Source organism: Myotis daubentonii, chromosome X, assembly GCF_963259705.1.
Source record: "Myotis daubentonii chromosome X, mMyoDau2.1, whole genome shotgun sequence".
NCBI lineage: Eukaryota > Metazoa > Chordata > Mammalia > Chiroptera > Vespertilionidae > Myotis > Myotis daubentonii.
This window is the reverse complement of record NC_081861.1, coordinates 25,762,640-25,788,538: the sequence shown is the minus strand read 5'-3', so window position 1 is coordinate 25,788,538 and position 25,899 is coordinate 25,762,640. Positions and strand designations below refer to the sequence as shown.

At 39.0% G+C, this 25,899-nt stretch overlaps 1 protein-coding gene across 1 annotated transcript in view; it reads left to right on the top strand.

The window, feature by feature from the left end:
* The window catches only part of ADGRG4 (adhesion G protein-coupled receptor G4), a 109,638-nt gene that overhangs the window by 47,008 nt on the left and 36,731 nt on the right, over positions 1-25,899 (top strand). Inside the window, 2 exon segments of the mRNA XM_059678533.1 lie at positions 17,695-17,911; positions 19,365-19,527. Of these exon segments, the coding sequence (XP_059534516.1) occupies positions 17,695-17,911; positions 19,365-19,527 (380 nt within the window).

Sequence of the window (25,899 nt, the reverse complement as noted above, 5' to 3'; positions counted from 1 at the left end):
TTACTTTAACTTCTTTATTGATTAAGGTAATACATATGTGTCCTTATCCCCCCATTACCCCCCACTCATGCCCTCACCCCCCTGTTGTCTGTGTCCATTGGTTAGGCTAATATGCATGCATACAAGTCCTTTGGTTGATGTCACCCCCTTACCCCCACACTCCCCTACTCTGAGGTTTGACATTCTGATTGATGATTCTCTGTCTCTGGATCTGTTTTTGTTCATCAGTTTATGTTGTTCATTATATTCCATAAATGAGTGAGATCATGTGATATTTATCTTTCTTATTTCACTTAGCATAATGCTCTCCAGTTCCATCCATGCTGTTGCAAATGGTAAGAACTCTTTTTTTTACCACAGCATAGTATTCCATTGTGTAGAAGTACCACTGTTTTTTATTTTATTTTTTATTTATTATTTTTTTTAATTGGTTAAAGTATTACAAAGAATATTACATATGTTTCCTTTTCCCCCACCTTGACATTCCCCCGGCCTCCCCTACCCCCCAAGTGTCTCGTGTCCATTGGTTATGCTTATATGCATGCATACAAGTCCTTCGGTTGATCTCTTACCCCCCCGCCCCCAGCCTCCCAACCCTCCCCGGCCTTCCCCCTGTAGTTTGACATCCACTCAACTGCTGATGGGCACTTAGGCTGTTTCCAAATCTTAGCTATGGTGAATTGTGCTGCTATGAACATAGGGGTGCATATATCCTTTCTGATTGGTGTTTCTAGTTTCTTGGGATATATTCCTGGAAGTGGGATCACTGGGTCAAATGGGAGTTTCATTTTTAGTTTTTTGAGGAAACTCCATACTGTTCTCTACAGTGGCTGCACCAGTCTGCATTCCCACCAGCAGTGCACAAGGGTTCCTTTTTCTCCGCATCCTCCCTAGCACTTGTCATTTGTTGATTTGTTGATGATAGCCATTCTGACACGTGTGAGATGGAACCGTATGGTTGTTTTGATTTGCATCTCTTGGATGATTAGTGACTTTGAGCATATTTTCATATGTCTCTTGGCGTTCCTTCAGTCTTCTTTCAAAAAGTATCTATTTAGGTCCGTTGCCCATTTTTTGATTGGGTTGTTTATCTTCCTTTTGTTAAGTTGTATGAGTTCCCTTTAAATGTTGGCGATTAAACCCTTATCAGCGATAACATTGGCAAATATGTTCTCCCATGCAGTGGGCTTTCTTATTGTTTTGTTGATGGTTTCTTTTGCTGTGCAAAAGCTTTTTATTTTGATATAGTCCCATTTGCTTATTTTCTTTTTAGTTTCCATTGCCCTAGGAGCAGTATTAGTGAAGAAATTGCTTCAGCATATGTCTGAGATTTTGCTGCCTGTGGATTCCTCTAATATTTTTATGGTTTCCCGTCCTATATATACTGTTTCATTGTTCTATATGGCTGTGTTTATACCAGTGTCAGACTATTTTGACTATTGTAGCTTTGTAATATATTTTGATACCAAGGAGTGTGATGACTTTGTTCCATTTTCTCAAGATTGATTTGGCTATTCAGGGTATTTTGTGGCTACATATGAATTTTAGAATTGCATTTTCTATTTCTGTAAATTTGGCTAGACCAATGGTCAGCAAACTCATTAGTCAACAGAGCCAAATATCAACAGTACAAAGATTGAAATTTCTTTTGAGAGCCAAGTTTTTTAAACTTAAACTATATAGGTAGGTACATTGTTATTAACTTAATTAGGGTACTCCTAAGCTGGCCTTTGCTAAAAACATCCTCAATCTGATTGAGGTACGTTCGCTGAGGTTGACCCCTTCCAACCCTCCCATCCACACTCGTATACTTGTTTTGTCTATCTCCTTTTGTCCATCCTCTCTATATGTCCAAACCATCTCAACATACCTTTCTCAATCCTCAACACTACATCTTCTTTCACTCCACAACGTTCCCTGTACGTGTGCGCCCGCACGTGGTATTTTGTGGAAGAGCCACACTCAAGGGGCCAAAGAGCCGCATGTGGCTCGCGAGCTGTGGTTTGCCGACCACTGTGCTAGACTAGTTTAGTGAAATCTAATTCCCCTGAAGTGTACATCCTCTGATGCTACTCCTTAGAAGATGCAGCCTTCAACATGTACACATTTTCTCTGACCACCAGGGATGACTGTGGTTCTACTTGAGTTTTCTCTGAGTGTTTCTTTGTCTTTCTCCTCCTTAAGCTTCTGGCTGGTCTGTCTCTATTGATATCACATCCATCTGTTAGTGTCCTAATTGCTAGTTGATTGCTCTGTTTTTTAAAATGTATCTTTATTATTGAAAGTATTACAAATGTTCCCCGTTTTTCCCCCAACCTGCACCCACCTTCCACTCCCAAGCTTTCACCACGCTACTGTCTGTGTCCATGGGTTATGCATATATGCATATAAGTTCTTTGGTTAATCTCTTCCACCACACCCCATACACCTTCCCTCTGAGATTCATCAGTCTGTTCCATGCTCTGTTGTTTTTGATAAAATCCTGGGCATAAATTGCTCCATGGTCTGATCCAACTAAAGTTTGTCCCCTTGGCAGAGGTGAAGTGTTGCCAGTCTTTGAGACTTCCTTCTACCTACCTATGGGCAAAATATGTATCCTATAGGGCAAGAGCATAGGGGTATGTGTATGTGTGGGTGGATGGGTAAGTGGAGATGGTGTATATGCCCTTCATCAGATGCTTCAGCAGGCTTTTCTCTACGCAGCAGGAGCTGTGTGTGTATTTGGGAATAAGGGTTACTTATTGCTGGCACCCAGTTGCTGCCACTACCCAGTATAGATCACCTAGTCCTGATCAGAAAGATGGGAACTGCCAATGTTCACGGGCTGTCAAACCCATTTAGAATAGCTCTTATACCCCAGGGACCTGGGAGAGATGGTGACTGTTACTTGGCTGCCTAGCCCAATGGAACAATACATCCACAAAGCAGAGCTGTAGGAGATGGTGTAGTTCTAGCTCAAATGCCATGGCCTCCCACTGTACTTATCAAGATTCTGCAGATTTTGTTGAATGTATGCATCTCAATTTGTTGTAATATCTCCCATCATTATCAAGAGACTTTGAATGATTGTCTTTGATCATTTTGACCAGTGTAATAGATATCTCTCTTGGTGATCTTTTCCACAGGCCCCTCCTTACACCACCATTCTTAAAGTCCTGCCTACCCTTATCCATGTTCTTTTAAGTATGCATAAAGATTTTCCTCATATAATTTCAGTCTATACACACCTTGCCAGGCATAACTCTACTGTATAAAGTGGGCTCATACTACATTGAAACGTTGGAAATTGGGGCACAGGCATTCCAAGTATTGCAGAATAGCCAGGGAATTGCCTTGAGGCAGTGAAATTGTCAGACTGGTCTACCTTGAAGAAGTTGTAAATTTGGAATCCTTGCCAAGGAATATCTAAAAGAATCAGAAAAACAAGCACAGATATGATGGTTTCTAGATCTGAAATCATGGAGGGGAATAGAGAGTGTTGCAATTTGGAGTAGGCAGTGAGAGAGAGAGAGAGAGAGAGAGAGAGAGAGAGAGAGAGAGAGAGAGAGAGAGAGAGTTGTCTGTGCTTCACACTGACCTTCTTCCTAAGCGACACATTTTTCTTAGACACACTAATAGAATTTTCTCTATGGATGAAAAAGTCAGCAACCACCACAACAAAAGCATTGCATTGGATTGGGATTTTTAGAAAATTAACTGTCAGAAGTTGTTTTTTTGTGTGTGTTTTTTTTAATCTTCAGAGGAAGAAGACATTTGGATGGTGACTATACTAATGTATACCTATAACTGAAAGATAACCTATTAATTTTATTAGCTTTAGAGGAATCTTTCTTTTCTCATTGTAATTTAGGAGCTTAATGAAAAATAAGTACAATATAAAGGAAAGAAAAAGATATATTCAAGTCAAAACAATTTTTGTTTAGTTTTCAATCTTGCTGACACGCATTAGATATCTTGGTTGGAGAAAACGCATCAGTTTCCCACTTAAATATTCATTTCTCATAACTCCTTAATAACACATAGTTAGAAAAAGTACCCTTATGTCAAAGGTCTGTGGGTTCTTTGTTATGCTCAGTTTTTGTTATCTCCATAATATTGAAGATACACCACACTCTAATGAAGTTGGCTGGAAATTCTCATAAAACTGTTTCCTGTCTGTGTCCATCCCACTGTCAGTGCAGGATAGTGTGTGATTGAGATAGAACAATGTATTTCCCAGCTATGTCAGGCAGAACTGCAAAGCACTGCTGTTTCAACCCCCAACATCATGGAGAAAACGGACAAAAGCACAGATGCTGTAGTAGAAAGTGATATTGAAGAACACTAGCATTGGAATCAAACAGGCCTGGGATAAAATCTGGTTAGAACTCCTATGTCTTAATTTATTAATCTGTAGAAAGGGAATGATAATAAAGTACCCACCATATAGGGTTATTGTGGTAATTAAATGAGAAAATGTATTTATAATGCCTTGCTGTGGTATGTTGTCTCTAAAATGCCCACTGTGGATTCATTCTGTTCTTGTCACTTGGGAGTTAAATCAGGGCTGGCTTGTGACTGGTTAGCCTAGTAGAATTTGGCAGCAGTGACACTGTGCCAATAATGAGACTAACTTTCAAAAGGACTGGAATTTTCTGCTTCCTTTCTTTTGGTATGCTATCATTTGTGATTCTTCCTCTCATAACCATGCCATAAGAAGCCCAAACAGTGGTGTGCTAGAAAATGTTTAACAAACGACTTTTCCAAAAAAGGTAATGATTCATAGAATTTGCTGATTTCCTGGGTATAATACTCCACCCATGGCTAAATACAGACCACTTCATGTTACTGAACATGAAGTTGGTAAGAGATGCACAGATACAGTAGGTATTTTAAAAAATCACAGGAGCATATATTATTTATACTAATAAAAGGGTAATATGCTAATTAGACTAGACATCTTTCAGATGTCCTTCTGGACAAAGCCACAGTGGCAGGGACCTATGCAGAGGGGGTTAGGGGTGATTAGGCTGGCAGGGGAGCAGTTAGGGGGCGATCAGGCTGGCAGGCAGAGGCGGTTAGGGGTGATCAGGCTGGCAGGGGAGCAGTTAGGGGGCGATCAGGCTGGCAGGCAGAGGCGGTTAGGGGTGATCAGGCTGGCAGGGGAGCAGTTAGGGGCATCAGGCCAGCAGGCAGAGGTGGTTAGGGGCGATCAGGCAAGCAAGCAGGCGAGTGGTTAGGAGCCAGTGGTTCTGGATTGCTAGAGGGATGTCTGACTGCCGGTTTATGCCCGATCCTGGCAGGATCGGGCCTAAACTGGCAGTTGGACATCCCCTGAAGGGTCCTGGATTGGAGAGGGTGCAGGCTGGGCTGTGGGACATCCCCCCCCCCGCACGAATTTTGTGCACCAGGCCTCTAGTTTAAATATATAACAAAATAATTAGTAGGTGATGTTTTGAGTATCACCATTGTTGTAATATACTTTATTTAACTGTAAGTTTATATAATTTAATTTTTAATAGTGGCTGTATTTGACAATCAAATAGTTCACAAAATTGCTGAAAATTTAACAATTGGTCCTCACAAGTTGATAAAAGCTGGCTCTGGTACACGACAAGCCAAATCCTGCATACCACTGGGCCTAAGACACTGGCAGAGGCCATATGTCAGTAATAGTCTCAACTGAACTCAAATAACAATAGCCTCAACTGACCAGTCCTTGGTAGCATCAACTGCCAGCCATGTGAATGGGCCATTTTGGAATTCCAGCCTAGTCTAGCCTTCAAATAACTCTAGTCCCATCTGCCATCTGACTGCAACTGCATGAGAGAAACCAAGCAAAAACTGCTCAACTGAGTCCCTTCAAAACACAGAAAAATGATGGATAATAATAAATTGTTGTTTTAAGTCAGTAAGTTTTGGGGTATAATATGCAGCAGTCAGAGTTAAAATCCTGGCTCATAGGAATTGCTCAATAAATAACAGATAATATTATTGTTTTGATTGTTGCAATTACTGTCAGATTAATTATAACAATTTTAAACAATGGGAATATATTTATTCTAAAACAATGAATGGATGGTTCCTTTTCTTGCTCTTGCTTGGGGACTTAGACTTTTTACATGAGTGTAATTTGTCCTGAAATTTTACTTAAAAAACATATAACTCTAGATTAAAAGCCTAGAATTACTTTCTACAATATAGTTGGTCTCCTAGTGGCCTGTTGTTTACTTTCATTCTGCCACAACAGGGAGTGCATGAAGTGAAGTCACACCACTGCAGTCCAAAAAATGATGACCACAGGTAGGCAGCTCTGGCTAGCCCATTTACAACAAAGCCTGAACAATTTAATTACAGCAGTGGAAAGATCTGTGAGTGAACACTCTGTATTTTTCTTCCATCTCTAGTCTTATTGTTTTCTCATATTCTTTAACAGATCAGAAGATAGATATAACAAGGACAAAATATTAATTTAGAAGAAATTAGTACAACCTTACTCAATCTCCCCTCTTCCTTTCATCTCCTCAGAGAGAACTTTCTGCCTGCTCAGTTCCTATGTAAGACATTGTTGCACAGAGTGAAGTGATGGTTAAGAGCAGAAGAGAGATTGAAATTGAGAAGATCTCAGTTAAGATTCCTTAATTTACATTAATAGTGAAAAAAGTTGATTCAGAGCTTTATTATTTTGTTTTCCTAAACAGAGTTGGTTATTTGTAATGTAACCTAGGTTAAGAGTGTTATGAGCATATCTCTCTGAGATTTTTCTCAACAGAGCATATTTTTTCAATTATTTTTCATTATATTTTGGTTACTGGACTTGAATGTGAATGATTTAAGCTAGGAGGGTACCACAAGGGAGCGCAACTTTATATGTGTTATGTTGAACTAAAATCTAATTAGTGTTGTATTTTGTTTAACAAAGCTCTTAACTTTGAAATTAGGCAATGATTCAAACAAAAGCTATTTTATTTTTTCCTGAATATTTAAACTTTATTTTTGAGAACAAGATATTCTCACCTATAACCAAAACACCATTAACACAACCAACCTGTGTAACATTGTTATAATAATGTCATCTAACATAAAGACCCATCCACATTTCCCCTTGTCATTACCAAAATGTCCTTTTTTGCTTTTAAAAAATCCAGGATCCAGTCAAGGATCATTTGTTGTATTGGGTTGCCACACATCTTTAGTCTCTTTTAATATAGAAAAGCATTCCTGTTTTTCCTTTTTCATGAAATTGACATGTTTGAAGAGTCCAGACCTGTTGTTTTTGGTGGAATTTGTTATAATCTTGATCTGATTGCTTCCAGCAATCTTTGGCAAGAATACTACAGTGATACTTATTTCCTATTGCATTGCTTCAGGCACTGCCTGCTAGTCTCTCTGCTATAAGGGTGCCCTCCCATCCCTGACCCACATGGCAGGTGTAGGTTGCTCAGGGTCAAAGAGAAGGAGTTGGGAGCAGAAGTCATATGGGTCTGCACGGATCCAGACCCTTGTTCTTTACCATATTGCCCTCTCTTCTAGAAAGGATTATTTAGCCTATGAAGTTCCACAAGTTACATACCTATTCTATTACTACTAGAGGCTCGGTGCATGAATCTGTGCACGGGTGGGGTCCCTCAGCCTGGCTGGTGACAGAGGCAATAGGGGCCCTCTTGCCCAATCCCAATAGGGGCCGATCAGGCCAGCCAGCCCAGGGGAGGGACCATGGGAGGTTAATTGGCTGCAGGAGGTTGGCTGTGGAAGTACACTGACCACCAGTGGGCAGCTACTGTGTTGAGTGTCTGCCCCATGATAGTCAGTGCACATCACAGTGACTGGTCGTCGGGTCATAACAGTTGCTTAGGCTCTTATATATAGATAGATATATTTAATGATGCTTTCAGTTTTTTAAAAAAATTCTTTATTATTTAAAGTATTACATGTCTCCTTTTTCTACCATTGACCTCTCCCCAGCTGTTTCACCTCCCCCAGCACATGCCCTCACCCCCCTGCTGCCTGTGTCCATGGGTTATCCTTATATGCATGCATACAAGTCCTTTGGTTGATCTCTTACCCACCCACCCCCATCTGCCTTCCCTCTGAGGGTGGATGGTCTGTCCGATGCTTCTGTGTCTCTGGATTTATTTTTGTTCATCAGTTTATGTTGTTCATTACATTCCACAAATGAGTGAGATTGTGTGATATTTATCTTTCTCTGACTGGCTTATTTTGCTTAGCATAATGCTTTCCAGGTCCATCCATGCTGTTGCAAATGGTAAGAGTACCCTCTTTTTTACAGCAGCAAACTATTACATTGTGTAGATGTTCCACTGTTTTGTGTGTGTGTGTGTGTGTGTGTGTGTGTGTGATTGTGTGTGTGTGTGTTTTAATTTAAGTTCTTTATTGTTAAAGTGTTACATGAGCCTCCTTTTCCTCCCATTGACTTCTCTCTGGCCACCCCACCCCCCAACACATGCCCTCATTCCCCTATTGTCTGTGTCCATTGGTTATGCTCATATGCATGCATACAAGTACTTTGGTTGATCTCTTACCCCTTCACACCCTGTCTTCCCTCATAGGTTGGACAGTCTGTTCGATGCTTCTATGTTTCTGGTTCTATTTTTGTTCATCAGTTTATGTTGTTCATTATATTCCATAAATAAGTGAGATCATATGGTATTTATCTTTCTCTGACTGGTTTATTTCGCTTAGCATAAAGCTCTCCAGTTCCATTCATTCATGCTGTTGCAAATGGTAAGAATTCCTTCTTTTTTATTGCAGCATAGTATTCCATAGTGTAGATGTACCACTGTTTTTTAATCCATTCATCTGCTGATGGGCACTTAGGCTGCATCCAAATATTATGAACATAGGGGTGCATATATCTTTTCTGATTGGTGTTTATGATTTCTTGGGATATATTCCTGGAAGTGGGATTACTGGGTCAAATGGGAGTTCCATTTTTAATTTTTTGAGGAAACTCCATACTGTTTCCCACAGTGGCTGCATCAGCCTGCATTCCCACCAAAAGTGCACAAGGGTTCTTTTTTCTCCGCATCCTCTCCAGCACTTGTCCTTTGCTGATTTGTTGATGATAGCCATTCTGACAAGTGTGAGATGGTACTTCATTGTCGTTTTGATTTGCATCTCTCAGATGGTTAGTGATTTTGAGCATGTTTTCATATGTCTCTCTTTCGAAAAGTGTCCATTGAGGTCCTTTGCCCATTTTTTGATTGGATTGTTTATCTTTTGTTAAGTTTTATGAGTTCCCTATAAATTTGTGAGATTAAACCCTTATCATATATTACATTGGCAAATATGTTCTCCCATGCAGTGGGCTCTCTTGTTGTTTTGTTGATGGCTTCTTTTCCTATGCAGAAGCTGTTTATTTAGATGTAGTGCCATTTGTTCATTTTCTCCTTAGTTTCTATTGTACTAGGAGCTTATCAGTAAACATATTGCTATGACATATATCTGTTGCTGCTTATGGATTCTTCCAAGATTTTTATGGTTTCCCATCTTATGTTTAAGTCCTTTATCCATTTTGAGTTTATTTTTGTGTATGGTGTAAATTGGTGGTCTAGTTTCATTGTTTTTGCATGTATCAGTCCAATTTTCCCAACACCATTTATTGAAGAGACTGTCTTGACTCCATTGTATGCTCTTGCATCCTTTGTCAAATATTAATTAATCATAATGGCTTCAGTAGATTTCTGGATTCTCTGTTATGGTCCATTCATCTATATGTCTGTTCTTTTGCCAGTACCAGGCAGTTCTGAGACAGTGGCTTTGTAATATAGCTTGTTATCTGGTATTGTGATCCTTGAATGTTGTTCCTCTTTCTCAGTATTGCTGCAGCTATTCAGGGTATTTTTTTATTTCAGATGAATTTTTGGAGAGTTTGTTCTAGGTCTGTGAAATATGCCATTGGTGTTTTCATGGGGATTGCATTGAATCTATAGATTGCTTTAGGTAGTATGGACATTTTAATGATGTTAATTCTACCAATCCATGAACACGGTATATTCTTTGATTTGTTTATGTCTTCCTCTATCTTTATTTCAATGTCCTGTAGTTTCCCAAGTACAGAATAAAAGAATAAAAACTTTACCTCCTCAGTTAAGTTTATTCCTAGGTATCTTACTTTTTTGTCGCAATGGTAAATTGGATTTTGTTTGTTTGTTTGTTTGTTTGTTTTTAGTTTCTCTTTCTGTGAGTTCATTATTGGTGTATAAAAAGGCCATAGATTTCTGGGTGTTAATTTTGTATCATGCTACATTGACAAATTCATGTATTAAGTATAGTAGTTCTTATGGAGCCTTTATGGTTTTTTATGCACAATATCACGTCATCTGCGGATAATGACAGTTTTACTTCTTCTTTTCCAATTTGGATGCCTTTTATTTCTTCTTCTTTTCTGATCACTATGGCTAGTACTCACAGTACTATGTTGAACAGGAGTGGTGAGAGTGGGCATCACTATTTTGTTCCTATTCTTAGGGGAAATGGTTTTAGTTTTTGCCCATAGAGTATGATGTTAGCTGTAGGTTTGTCATATAAGGCTTTTATTATGTTGAGATACGATCCTTCTATTCCTACTTTGCTGAGAGTTTTTATCAAGAAAGGGTGTTGGATTTTGTCAAAAGCTTTTTCTGCATCAATTGATATGACTATGTGATTTTTATCTCTCAATTTGGTTATGTGATGTATCATGTTTAGTGATTTGCAGATATTGTACCAGCCTTACATCCCTGGAATTAATCCCACTTGTTCATGATGTATGATCTTTCTAATGTAATGCTGGATCAGATTTGCTAGAATTTGTTGAGGGTTTTAACATCTATGACCATCAGGGATATTAGCCTGTAATTCTCTTTCTTTGAAGTGTCTTTATCTGGTTTTGGTATTAGGGTGATGCTGGCTTCATAGAATGAGCTTTGAAGTGTGCCTTCCTCTTGAAATTTTTGGAATAATCTGAGGAGGACAGGTTTTAGTTCTTCTTTGAATGTTTGGTAAAACTCCCCTGGGAAGTCATCTGGACCAGGGCTTTTCTTTGCTGGAAGTTTTTTGATTACTGCTTTAATGTCATCGGTAGTTATTGGCCTATTCAGGTCTTTTTATTCTTCCTGATTGAGTTTTGGAATATTGTATTTTTCTAGGAATATGTCCATTTCATCTAGGTTTTCCAGTTTGTTGGAGTAGAGTTGTTCATTACATTCTTTTACAATCCTTTGTTTGTCTGTGGTTGTTACTTAACTTAACCTCTTTCATTTCTGATCTTGTTTATTTTGGTCCTCTCTCTTTGTTTCTTGGTGAGCCTGGCTAGAAGTTCATCAATCTTGTTTATCCTTTCAAAGAATCAGCTCTTGGTTTTATTGATCTTTTATATTGTTTTTTGTTTGTTTGTTTTGTTTTGTTTGTCTGTATGTTGTTTATTTCCACTCTGATCTTTATTATTCCCTTCCTTCTGCTTACTATGGGTTTTTCTTGTTGCTCTTTTTCTAATCCTTTAAGTTGTAGGCTTAGATAATTTATTACCAGTTTTTCTTGTTTCTTTTTTTGTTTGTTTGTTTTTGTTTTTTGAGGTAGGCCCATAGAGCTATGAACTTCCCTCTCAGGACTGCTTTCATTGTGTCCCATAGATTTTGGATGGTTGTGTATTCATTGTAATTTGTTTCCAGGATGCTTTTTATTTCTTCCTTGATCTCTTTGGTAACCCAATCATTGTTTAATAACATGCTATTTAGCCTCCAAGTTTTTTTATTTTTTTCATTGTTTTTATTGAAGGAAATTTCTAATTTTATGCCATTGTGATCTGAGAAGATGCTTGATATGATTGATATGATTTATATTTTCCTGAATTGGAAAAGACTTTGCCTGTGTCCCAATATGTGGTCTATCTTTGAAAATTTCCTGTATGCATTTGAGAAGAATGTATATTCTGTAGCTTTGGGATGAAATGTTCTGAAGGTGTCAATTAAGTCCATCTGATCTAGTGAGTCACTTAGGATTGCTGTTTCTTTGCTGATATTTTGTTTAGAAGATTTATCCAGTGGTGTCAATGGTGTATTAGAGTTCCCCTCTATGATTATATTGCTGTTGATCTCTCCCTGGATATCTTGCAGAAGTTTTTTTTTTTTTTTAATGTATTTTGGGTGGTTCTGTATTGGGTACATATATGTTTACCAGAGTTATATCCTCTTGTTGTATGGATCCCTTTAGTATTATGAAGTGGCCCTCCTTATCTCTTATTGTGGCCTTTACTTTGAGGTCTATTTTATCAGATATAAGTATTGCTACCCCAGCTTTTTTTCCATTTCCATTTGCCTAAACTTTTCCCCCCATCCCTTCACTATCAGTCTGTGTGAGTCCTTTATTCTGAGGTGGGTCTCTTGTAGACAGCAAATATATGGGTCATGTTTTCTTATCCATTCATCTACCCTATGTCTTTTGATTGGAGCATTTAATCCATTTATGTTTAAGGTTATTATTGATAGGTACTTATTTGTTGCCATTTTTATTCTTTATGCCTGTGTTCCTTCTTCCCTTTCTATTTCTTCTTTTTACAGCAGTCCTTTGCTTTGCATCACTTTGTATATTTCATTCCATTCCCTTCTGGCCTGGTGTGTTTCTGTTAAGAAATAAGTTGATAATATAATGGGAGATCCCTTGTAGGTAACTTTCTGTCTCTCTCTGGCAACCTTTAAGATTCTTAGTTTGTCATTGATGTTTGCTAATTTAATTATAATGTGTCTTGATGTAGGTCTTTTGGGGTTCATCTTGTTTAGGACTCTGTGTGCTTCTTAGAATTGTGTGGGGTTTTTTTTCCTGCCCAACATCAGGGAAGTTTTCTGTCATTATTTCTTCAAACAGGTTTTCTATTCCTTGCTCAGCTTTCTCTCCTTCTGGCACCCTTATTATGCGGATGTTGTTTCCTTTCATGTTGTCCCAAATCTCCCTTAGGCTCTCCTCCTGCTTTTTAATTTTTCTTTCCAGTTCCTGCTTTGTTTGGGTGTTTTTTTCTACCTTGTTTTCTAACTTGCTAATTTGTTCCTCAGCTTCTTATAGTCTCCTGTTGAATCTTTCCATTGTGTTCTTTATTGCACCTATGTCATTCCCCATTTCCTCTTAATTTTTCTTCATTTCCTCTTGATTCTTACATGTTGTTAATTTCTATTTCATCCTTTTCAGAATTCTTATAACCATTGCTCTGAATTCTTTCTCTGACAAATTGCTTGACACCATTTTGTGCCGGGAGCCGGTCCATCCTTGCTGTTTCAAAGGACCTGGCATATATGGCATACTGTTCTTAAAGTGTTTGCTCACCTTCTTGGCACTATGTGTTTTAACCAAGGTCTCCTCTCTGAGAAAGGTTGTTTCCCCAGGTAGGGATTTTCCCCTGAAGTTAGGGAGGGAATAAAACCCCTCAACTAAGTGCCAGGCGGGTAATTAATCACTTTAACTACGAACAATCATGCTTAAACTACATAATCTTTTCTCCCTGGAATGGAGATAAGAAATGCCCTAACCTTTGTAATAGAGATTGATAGGATTGAATCAACTGGTATAAATACAGTTGTAACAAGACAGAAAGACACAGAACTTAGGAGACAGAACCTAGGCACAGAACCTACACAGAACGTTCTCTAGAGACAGAAGAACTTCGCTGGAGAGAACATGGCAAAAGATCCTGGACAGAAACTGGCCTCAGAACCTAGAGACAGAACCTAGCGAGAGAACATGGCAAAAGATCCTGGACTGAACCTGACTACAGAAATTGGCAAGAGAACCTGACTAGCACCTGGTGACTGAACCTGGCTGGAGAACCTGGATAACCTAGCAAGAGAACATGGACACAGAACTTGGCTGGAGATTGTGGCTAGAGGTCCTGGTGCCAGGAGAACCTAGCAAGAGAACATGGACACAGAACCTGGCTGGAGATCCTAACCAGAACTTCGCTGGAGATCCAGACCAGAACTTGGCTGGAGATCCTGGCTGGAGAACCTGGCTATGCTGATCAACTGAACGCTGCCTCCATGTCATTCCTTCTTCGCCGACTCTGTCCACACCTTTGGGAACCCCTGGACCTGCTGGGGTTGGACCCCAGCAATTTTGTTTATTTCCTTTTCTGGTGATTTCTCCTTTTCTTTCATATGGGTATTCTTTCTTTGTCTCCCCATTTTTGCTGTTCCTTTGTTATTGTTATTATTAGATCAAACTGCTATGCCACCCAGATTTTTTGAGTTTTTATTATATAGTAGAAGTTTTGTGGAACCCAAAATTATAATCTCTCAGGTCTTCTGGGCTGGGTTTTCTAGGAATGCCCTCTATTTGGGATATTTGAGTTCTCTTTGTATAGTTGGGTCTTGAGTGATATTGTCCTGTTCGTGGATGGAGTCTCCTCTTAGGGTATCTGGTTATGTGGCTGGTTCTCTACCATGTTGACTGAACAGTACAAAATACAACTCGACAAGACACAACACAAAGGGAAGAAATCACGAGTGTACTCATGACACTGATATCCCCAATAAAAGTGACTACCAGAGAAAAGACAATTAGGAGAGATAAAAGAAAGCAAAAATGATATTGAGAAAAGGAAAAAAAGTAAGAGAGAAAAGAAAATGAATAAAAAATATATGGGGAGAAAACACCACAAAAACAAACAAATAAACCAAAAAATTCAAACAGTAAACACTCAGAAAAAAGGTGGGAACAGAATCTGTATTGGCAGAGCTTATATATAGAAAGTAAGGTTAAAGAATTGAATGAGTAGGGGAAGGACCATGGTTCAGTATAGAGGAGGTAGAAAGAAAATGAGTGGATAAGAAGAAAAATAAATAAATAGAAAATAATTTTTAAAATTTATCTATTCATTTGTTCATTTATTTTTGGAAAAGGAGAATAGAGGGGAGAGCAGATAGGCTTGAGTTTAGAATGAAACTAATTAAACAACTAGGAGAAGAAGAGAGCAAGAGAGGAGAAGAAAAACAACAGCATAAAAAAATGCCTAGCAAAGAAAGAGAAAAGAGAAGGGTGCATGGACTTGGAGCAGGGGAGGGGAAATTAGATATATGAGTAAGCCAACAGAGACTACAATAATAATAACATGTCAATAAAGCAGATTGAGGAGATCAATTTTTAACAAGGGGTAAAAGGAAAGGAAAGAGAAAAACTAAAGCAGGGACAGGAGAAGAAAAAACAGGATTAAAAAGGGAGAAGTGAGGAAGGAAAAGGTGGAAAAAAATAAGGTAAAATAAAATAATAAAAATAGAATGAAGAAAAATAATACAAGAAAGATTTAAAAAACAAACAAAAATGAAGAAAATGTTTTAAAATAAGAGATAAAAAATAAAAAAGTGAAGTGTCGTTCACATCAGCTGAGTTTTAATGCCCCACGGGGGCTGGTTTAAGAACACACTCTTCTGTTCTGTCTGTCCCTTCTCATTTCCTGTTAGGTATTCAGCATCATGTTGAAGTTCCAAGAGATACACCGCTCCTCTGTTTGTGTCTATTTCCACAGCCTTGGTTGCAAACAGGCGGGACCAATCTGCCTGCTTTACCTGTCTGCCTTAATCTGTCTGTCAATCTTAATCACTCAAGTGTCTGCTTCTGGCAGGGCTTTAGTTGGGGGTAGTGCTATATTGCTTTCTGGGACTGAATGGTCACTCTTCAACCCAGTCCTTGAGGGCTCTTTGTAGCTATTCAGAGTCTTTGCTTCCTTTGAAAAGCTTATGGTGTAGGCTGGATGTGGCTGTATTAGTTGTCTTGAGGCTGCTGGGAGGGGCTGGCTCTTCAGGAGAAAAATGGCTGCTTAGGTTTGGAGGGTCAGGAAAGACTCAGTGCTGGGTTCCTGGTCACCTCTCCCTGTTATGCTCTCCTTCACTGCCTCTCCTCAGACTCTACAAATCTGCACCTCTATCTGCACTACAGCCTCAGGTGAGTGTTTGTAATTGAAAGGTCCTATGAACTGGGTTTAGTGAGTAAAAGCAAAGACAAGACAAAGGCAAACCAACCACGTGACTGTGAGTTTCTCTCCCCCTGGCACTGCATGGCTCAGGCAGCTCTTCAGGCTGCCTTTCTGGGAGCAGCTTCTCATGGCTGTGGACTTAGATCTAGAAACCCCTGCCACCAGCAGCCCTGTGGACTTTCTTTCCACAGTTGGATGTTATTCCTGTTCCCAATGGACTCAGACTTGGTGCAGTGCAGCTTTCTCCTGACCCTCATGGCCCGGTGGTCATGCATCTCTCTCCAGCCCAGATCCCTGATCCTACCATTCTCCAGGCATCCTCTGTCCTTCCTGGCTGTGAATTATCTCACCAGCTGTGTTTAATTCACCAATTTTGGGTGGATGTTATTTGATTTAGTTCAGTGATGCAAACCTTTTGAGCTCGGCATGTCAGCATCTTGAAAAACCCTAACTTAACTCTGGTGCCGTATCACATACAGAAATTTTTTGATATTTGCAACCATAGTAAAACAAAGACTTATATTTTTGATATTTGTTATATATTTAAATGCCATTTAACAAAGAAAAATCAACCAAAAAAATGAGTTCGCGTGTCATAGGTTCGCCATCACTGATTTAGTTGCTCCTGCTACTGCTCCGGGACAAGGTGCAGGACATGTCTGCCTGTTCGGCCACCATTTTTCTTCCTCCAACAAAAGCTATTTTAAAAAGGCATTTATGAGACAATTAAGGACATTTGAATACTGAGTGGATATTTGATGATTTTGAGTATTATTTGTATTGTGGTTATGATAAGCAAAGGTCCTTTGTTTTAGAGATGCATACTGAAGTGTTTATGGATAAAATTATATGCTGCCTGGAATTTTCTTTAAAATAATTTGGGCTTGTGGAAGGTGGGTGGGAGTATAGATTAAATCAGATTAGCTCTTCATTGACACTTGTTGAAGTAAGGTGATTCATGAAGTACGTGGGGATTCATTAGACTCTTCTTTCTACTTTTGTGCATATTTGAAAATTTCCATAACAAAAAATGAAGAAAAGTGAATGAGTTAATATCCATTATTCTTACTCTCTAGAGAAAAATCTAAATTAAGTTACTTTTTATTGTTATGTGGTTCATGTTTGGGTTTTTTTCTGTGGGCTGCTGGTTCTTGACAGAAAAACAGTCACTACCACCCTTGATTATGAAAGCATAGACTGAGTGTTTGTTGATAGTTGAGTAAAAGTGGGATCTACTTAACTCAATCCAATATTCAAAAGTCTTAACTTGCCCTGGCCAATGTGGCTCAGCTAATTGGGCATCATCCCATGCAGGGAAATGTTGCCAGTTCAATTCAGGTCAGGGCACATGCTGGGGTTGTGGGTTTGATCCCCGGTAGGGGGTATGCAGGGGGCAGCAGATGGTTGTCTCATTCTCACATCAATGTTTCTCTCTCCATCTACCTTCCTTTATAAAAATCAATAAAAATATTTTAAAAGTGTTAAATTAATTAAAATCTGATTGCAGTATGATTCTTCAGTGACAAAAAGGTTTCTCTGGTATATTTAAAATAGGATTTAATGAATAAGAGCTTGGCTTATGTGCTACTTTCTGAGATTCCATCTATTGTAGAAATTGAGGTCTATTGTTTTCCTTCTGTAAACTTTGTTATGTTATGTGTATTTGCATTTCACTACCTTTACCTTTCAAAGAGCATGAAGCAGCATGGCCCCAAACTAACTAAAGCAGGTTTTCCATTTCTATTTTGTTTCTCCAGAGAATGCAGATGATGTTGCTAAGCACATTTTAAATTTGATAAATGAATCCCCTTCTCTGGATGAGGAAGAAACAACGATTATTGTTTCTAAATTATCTGATATTTCACAATGTGATGAGATAAGTATGAAACTAACCAAGATTATATTACAAATAATCGATGCTGTTTTGGGAAAGCAAAACAATTCAGTATCTGATCTACATGAAGTAAGTAATGAGTAAGTACTAATACTTTGGTAAAATAAATTCTTTCATACTATTTGTTATTAATTCCTTCACATATAGTAATCACCAATTTTAAAGGTCACATAGCTATGCACTGAAAACTAAGCTGTGAAAGAATGCATTCAAAATTTAACGGAACCTTAATGAGAATGATTTTCCAAATAAATAATTACCCAAACCAAACCTCGGATCTATTTCCCCACTGCTGGTGCTTCCCAAATGTTCCCCATTTCTATAAAATGCTTCCACCCAGTGTTCAAGCAAAAATATTAAGAATAAAGCTACATACCTCCCTCTACCTTGCAGCCAACAAGTAACCAAGTCTTGTATGAGGCACTGCACATAATTTGTTGTTTTTAATCCTCATCCAAGAATATTTTTCCATTGATTTTTAGAGTGAGTGGAAAGGAGGGGCGAGACAGAGAGGAAATATTGAGGTGAGAGAGACACATTGATTGATTGCCTCCCGCACATACCCTGATAAGGGCCGGGGATTGAGCCTGCAACCGAGGTATGTGCCCTTGACTGGAATCAAACCTTTAGTCCATAGGCCAAAGCTCTATCCACTGAGCCAAACTGGGTAGGGTCATAATTTTTTAAATTAAAAAAATTTGTATTGATTTTTTAGAGAGAGAGAGAGAGGAAGGGAGAAAGAGAGGCAGAGAAACATAGATGTGATGAAGAAATATTGATCCGCTGCCTCCTGCAAGCCCCCTACCAGGGATCAAGCCTGCAACCCGGGCATGTGCCCTGACTGTGAATGGGCCCAGCAACTTTTTGCTGCACCAGAGGATGTCCAACCAATTTGAGCCACACCAGCCAGGGCTGTACATAATTTTTAAATCCCTTAAATATTCCTGGAATCCATCTACTTCTCTCTGTCTTTACCATCACTTTCCTATTCCTAGCTCCATTTCTCTCATCTGACTTTCTACAGTAACCTGCAAACTGGTCTCTCTGTTCTTTTCTTGCCTCTCTCTGTCTATTTTCTACATACCAGCCAGAATGATCTTTTAGTGTATATATCATATCATGTCATTATCTTGCTTTTAAAACTACGCAGTGGCTTTCTGTTACATGTAGAAAAAAGTCCAAATGTCTTGTCCCATGAGGCCATGTATGATCTGGCTTTACATACAATAGTTTTATTTAATCTTTAAGATAATCTTTTGAAGCGGTGTTAGTATTACTCTGACTTCACAGGTGAGGAAATGGAAACTCAGTGATGTTATTTTATTTGCCCACATAGTTAGAAATCAGAGGAGCTAAGATTTAGACCTTCTGTCAGAGTGCAAAGCCAAGGCTCCTATCTAATAATTCCTTAACAAAATGAAGATAGTGATTAAAACTCAAAGAAAAATCTCACACTTAAGAAATCTTATAAGGAGGATGGGTTTTTACATTTCAAAGGTAGGAATGCTCTTCTCTACCTGGTGTTTCTTGCAGAATTCTGAGGATAATCAACCATGCCGGTCACAAGATGGAGTTTTTGGGGAGGACAGCAAATCTGACAGTGGCCAGCCTGGCTTTGGCTGTCCTGCGGGTGGACCACACATTTGAAGGCATGATCTTCAGCATTCGCTCCTATGAAGAAGGTACAGATCCTGAGGTGAGTGCAGCTCAGGGAACTGAGAGCCAATCTGCCAAGCATTTTTTCCAACTCTTCATTCATTCACACCATGGGAGGGAGAGGGGTTACTTTTTGTAACGTTTTAATCTTCAGGGGACCTTATGAAAACACAACTATCCCTGGGGTGATTTATACATAACCCTCAGTAGGCTAACACACCTTGGTTGAAATGGCATCTATGAGATGTGCAATGATACCACCTTTGGTCCCGTGACCTGTAATCATCTCAACTGTCAGTTTATCATTTGGTACTATTTATGGAGCACTTATTACATGTTGAGCATTGTGTTACTGTTTCCTTTTTGCAGATAAACAGAAAAGTTAAGTAACTTGTCTAAGGATTCACAGCCTAATGGCTGAGCTGAGATTCAGACTTATGCCTGGATAGCTTTAAAGTCTGGGCCATTTATACCACTGCATTACTTCAGCCTTTGTCAGGCCATAGGCTACCAAAACCTGTTCAAAACAATTTGAGAGACCAGTATTTTTTAAACTTAAAAAATTATAACATTTACATAGAGGGAATTACACAAATTCTAAGTATACAGATGTGTGCATCTGTGTATCTTAAATCCCTAGCTACACTAATAAAAGACAAAGATGCTAATTGACTGTACCTTTGCTACACCCATCAGCCAATCAGAAGAGTATGCAAATTAACCCAACAAAGATGGCCATTAAATTTGCATACTGCAGGTGGGGCGGGCAGCGCGAGACGCTGCCCCCGGGATCTGGGCCTCGGATCCGTGACCCAGTGAGGCAGGGCTGGCAGCACCAGAGGCTGCAGGCAGGGTCCAGGCCCCAGATTGGGGATGGGGGAGGCAGACCAGGTAGCTCCAGATGCTGCTATGAGGTCCAGCAGAGCGAGAAAGCTGGTGGCTTGGAGGGCATGGCTCCTCTGTCACTCCAGCTTCCTCATGGCAGCTGTGGAAACTGACAGCAAGGAGAAGGAAGTCCCACCCCCACAGAATCATCGAGAATCAGCCGTTGGTCACACAGCTCTCAGTAGCCTGACAGCCAGGACTCTCAGTCACCTGAATCTCAAACCGTGACAGTAGAGAGGTGGGACTATGTCCAAAGAGAAACTGTTGATACAATGTAGCTCTGCAGCCGAAAGATGCCGGCATTATGGACAGAAAATGTCTGCAGAGAACGTGCGTCTGATCTTGAAAGGAGATGGCATCTGCAACAGAATGTATCTGAAGAGCAGCTACTGGAAAAACGTCGCTCTGAAGCTGAAAAACAGCTGCGTCATCGACAGAAAATGTCTAAAGACCAATGTGCCTTTGAAGTTGAAAGAAGGTGGTGGCGATGACAGAATATGTCTAGAGAACAGTCATCAACAAGTACTACCAATACCAGTAGGAACTGCCTTCTCAGCGAAAATGGAGTACATAGGATGGAATCCTTGAACATAGTTGTGGTGGAATGACTGTTCGATGTGAATTTTGCCTATCCAAAAATTTCTGATGAAAAACCATCCGATGGGAAATTTACCTGATGTTGTAGCAAAGGGAAAGTCTGTCCAAATGATATATATTTTCCAGATTACCCGGCATATTTAAAAAGATTAATGACAAACAAAGATTCTGACAGTAAAAATCTCATGGAAAATATTCGATCCATAAATAGTTCTTTTGGTTTTGCTTCCATGGGTGCTAATATTGCATTGCCATCAGGGTATGTGCCATACTGTTTAGAATACGTGGACAAGTTTATCACCATACTGGAACTTTACACCCTTCGGATGGTGTTTCTTGGAAGTTTGCTCAACTCTATATTTTGGATACAGCTGAAGCTACAAGTAAAAGATTAGCAATGCCAGAAAACCAAGGTTGCTCAGAAAGACTCATGATCAACATCAACAACCTCATGCATGAAATAAATGAATTAACAAAATTGTACAAGATGCTACATGAGGTAGAAAAGGAAGCCCAATCTGAAGCAGCAGCAAAAGGTATTGCTCCCACAGAGGTAACAAAGGCGATTAAATATGATTGTAACAGTGACCCAGGTAGATATAATTCTCCCCGTGTAACCGAAGTTGCTGTCATATTCAGAAACGAAGATGGAGAACCTCCTTTTGAAAGGGACTTGTTCATTCATTGTAAACCAGATCCCAATAATCCAAATGCCACTAAAATGAAACAAATCAATATCCTGTTTCCTACATTGGATGCAATGACATATCCTATTCTTTTTCCACATGGTGAACAAGGCTGGGGAACAGATATTGCATTAAGACTCAGAGACAACAGTGTAGTCGACAATAATACTAGACAAAATGTAAGGACACAAGTCACACAAATGCAGTATTATGGATTTCATCTCTCTGTGAGAGACACGTTCAATCCTATTTTAAATGCAGGAAAATTAATTCAACAGTTTATTGTGGATTCATATTAAAAAATGGAGGCCAGTTGGATAAATTTCATCAAAGCAAACCAATCTAAGTTGAGAGTTGAAAAATATAGTGGTTTGATGGATTATCTCAAATCTAGATCTGAAAATGACAATGTGCCGATTGGTAAAATGATACTTCCATCATCTTTTGAGGGTAGTCCCAGAAATATGCAGCAGCGATATCAGGATGCTATGGCAATTGTAACGAAGTATGGCAAGCCCGATTTATTTATAACCATGACATGCAACCCCAAATGGGCAGATATTACAAACAATTTACAATGCTGGCAAAAAGTTGAAAACAGACCTGACTTGGTAGCCAGAGTTCTTAATATTAAGCTGAACGCTCTTTTAAATGATATATGTAAATTCCATTTATTTGGCAAAGTAATAGTTAAGATTCATGTCATTGAATTTCAGAAATGCGGACTGCCTCACGCTCACATATCATTGATATTAGACAGTGAGTCCAAATTATGTTCAGAAGATGACATTGACCGTATAGTTAAGGCAGAAATTCCAGATGAGGACCAGTGTCCTCGACTTTTTCAAATTGTAAAATCAAATATGGTACATGGACCATGTGGAATGCAAAATCCAAATAGTCCATATATGGGAAATGGAAAATGTTCAAAGGGATATCCAAAAGAATTTCAAAATGCGACCATTGGAAATATTGATGGATATCCCAAATCCAAACGAAGATCTGGTAGCACCATTTCTATTGGAAATAAAATTGTCGATAATACTTGGATTGTCCCTAATAACCCGTATTTGTGCCTCAAATATAACTGTCATATAAATGTTGAAGTCTGTGCATCAATTAAAAGTGTCAAATATCTATTTAAATACATCTATAAAGGGCACAGCTGTGCAAATATTTAAATTTCTGAAAAATATATTATCAATCATGACGAAGTACAGGACTTCATAGACTCCAGATATGTGAGCACTGAGGCTGTTTGGAGACTTTTTGGAATGTGAATGCATGACCAATCTCATGCAATCACAAGATTAGCTATTCATTTGCCAAATGATCAGAATTTATATTTTCATGCAGATGATTTTGCTGAAGTTTTAGATAGGGCTAAAAGGCATAACTCGACTTTGATGGCTTAGTTCTTATTGAATAGAGAAGACTCTGATGCAAGTAATTATTATTATTGGGAGATTCCACATCATTATCCTATCTAATAATAGACAAACATGGTAATTGACTGTACCTTTGCTATGCCCCCATTGGCTAATCAGCATGATATGCAAATTAACCGCCAACAAAGCGCGCCACCATCCAGGGCAGGCCCGCCCCCGCCTAGCCACCCGGGACCCAATTGGCAGGTCCCGGGCGGCAAGGCAGGCCAGACCCAGAAGCCCCAGAAGCCAAGAGATTATGAGGGTGAATCAAAAACAAAACCCACTTTAAATATAAAGACACATATAGATTAAAAGTAAATGAATTAAGCTGCAGCCTGTTTTGCTCAGTGGATAGAGCATTAGCCCGTGGACTGAAGGGTCCCAGGTTCGATTCCAGTCAAGGGCATGTACCTCAGTTGCTGGCTTGATCCCCAGTCCCTATCAGAGCATGTGCAGGAGGCAACCAATCAATGTCTCTCTCCCTTTCCCTTCACTCTCTCTAAAATTCAATGGAAAAATATCCTTGGGTGAAGATTAACAAAAACAAAGTAAATGGTTTAAGTAACATTAAAGAGGTTATAAGAAAAATATATTCCAAATTTTGTTAGTTGTGTAATGGTTATGTTTAAATTATTAACACCTAAGAAATTGGGTGAAGGGTACATATAATGTGCTGTAGTATTTTATAGTTTTTTTACATGTATGAGATTATTTCAAATTAAAATATTAAAAAATTAAAAATTAATAAAATATTAATTGAAATGTATCTGCATTACATGAAAAATCTCCTAATTGCTTCTAGCATAATTTATTAAATTGTGCTAAAATTTACAAGGGTTCAATTAAAAAATATCTTAATTCTAAATGATATAATAGAAAATATATAATAGTGCAGTTATAAGCACTTATCTGAAAATAAAAATTTAAAGAAGTGAATTTAAAGAAGGGATTAGCCAAAAAAAATATATGCACAACCCATGGACACAGACAACAGTATGGTGATGGCCAGAAAGAAGTGGGGGGCAAGAGCTGGGTAGAGGGGCCAAAAGGGGGGAAATAGGGACATCCTATATAATAATAATAATAAAAGGCTAATATGCACATTGACTGAACAACAGAATGACTGGTTGCTATTATGGCCACCAGGGGGCAGACACTCAATGCAGGAGCTGCCCCCTGGTGGTCAGTGCACTCCCATATGGGGAGTGCCACTCAGCCAGAAGGTGGCTCATGGCTGGCCAGCTCAGTGGTGGTGGCAGGAGCCTCTCCCACCTCCGTGGCAGCACTAAGAATGTCCAACTAACGGTTTAGACCCGATCCCTTGGGGGCCTAAGCCTTTAGTGGGACATCCCTCGAGGGCTCCCTGGCTGCCAGAAGGATCTCTGACTGCAAGCTTAGGCCTGATTCCCCGAGGAGTGGGCCTAAGTCGACAGGTGAACATCCCCCAAGGGGTCCTGGACGCAGGCCGGGCTAAGGAACCCCCCCCCTCCCATGCACAAATTTTTGTGCACCGAGCCTCTAGTGTATTTAGTAATTCTTTGTGGACAAAACGCCAAAAGGGTGAGAATAAAGTATTAGGTAGACTGTTCACTGTGAGCTTTAGAGAACCAGAACGATATTATCTTAGACTTTTGCTTCTGCATGTAAAAGGTGCGATAAGTTTTGAGAATCTGCAAACTGTAGGAGGTGTAACTTATGATACATTTCATGAAGCTGCTAAACACTGAAGATTATTACTTGATGACACTATCTGGAAAGACACGATTGATGATGCAATCATCCTTAATATGCCCAAACAACTACGGCAACTTTTTGCATATATCTGTGTGTTTGGATGTCCTTCTGCTGCAGACAAATTATGGGATGAGAATAAATCTCATTTTATTGAAGATTTCTGTTGGAAAATACACCAAAGAGAAGGTGCCTGTGTAAACTGTGAAATGCATGACCTTAATGAAATTCAGGAGGTATTCACATTGCATGGAATGAAATGTTCACATTTTAAACTTCCGGACTATCCTTTATTAATGAATGCAAATACATGTGATCAATTGTATGAGCAACAATGGGCAGAGGTTTTGATAAATTCTCTGAATGATGAACAGTTGGCAGCCTTTCAGGCTACAACTTCAGCCATCGAAGATCAAACTGTACACCCAAGTGCTTTTTCTTGGATGGTCCAGGTGGTAGTGGAAAAACATATCTGTATAATGTTTTAACACATTATATTAGAGGTCGTGGTGGTACTGTTTTACCCACAACATCTACAGGAATTGCTGAAAATTTACTTCTTGGTGGAAGAATCTTTCATTCCCAATATAAATTACCAATTCCATTAAATGAAACTTCCATTTCTAGACTTGATCTAAAGAGCGAAGTTGCTAAAATCATTAAAAAGGCCCAACTTCTTATTATTGATGAATGCACCATGGCATCCAGTCACGCTATAAACGCCATAGACAGATTACTAAGAGGAATTATGAATTTGAATGTTGCATTTGGTGGGAAAGTTCTCCTTCTCGGAGGGGATTTTCGACAATGTCTCAGTATTGCACCACATGCTATGCGATCGGACATAGTACAAACAAGTTTAAAGTACTGTGATGTTTGGGAATGTTTCATAAAGTTATCTCTTAAAACAAATATTAGATCAGAGGATTCTGCTTATAATGAATGGTTAGTAAAACTTGGAGAAGGCAAACTTGATAGCACTTTTCATTTAGGAACGGATATTATTGAAATCCCCCATGAAATGATTTGTAAATGATCTATTATTGAAGCCACCTTTGGAAATACTATATCTATAGATAATAT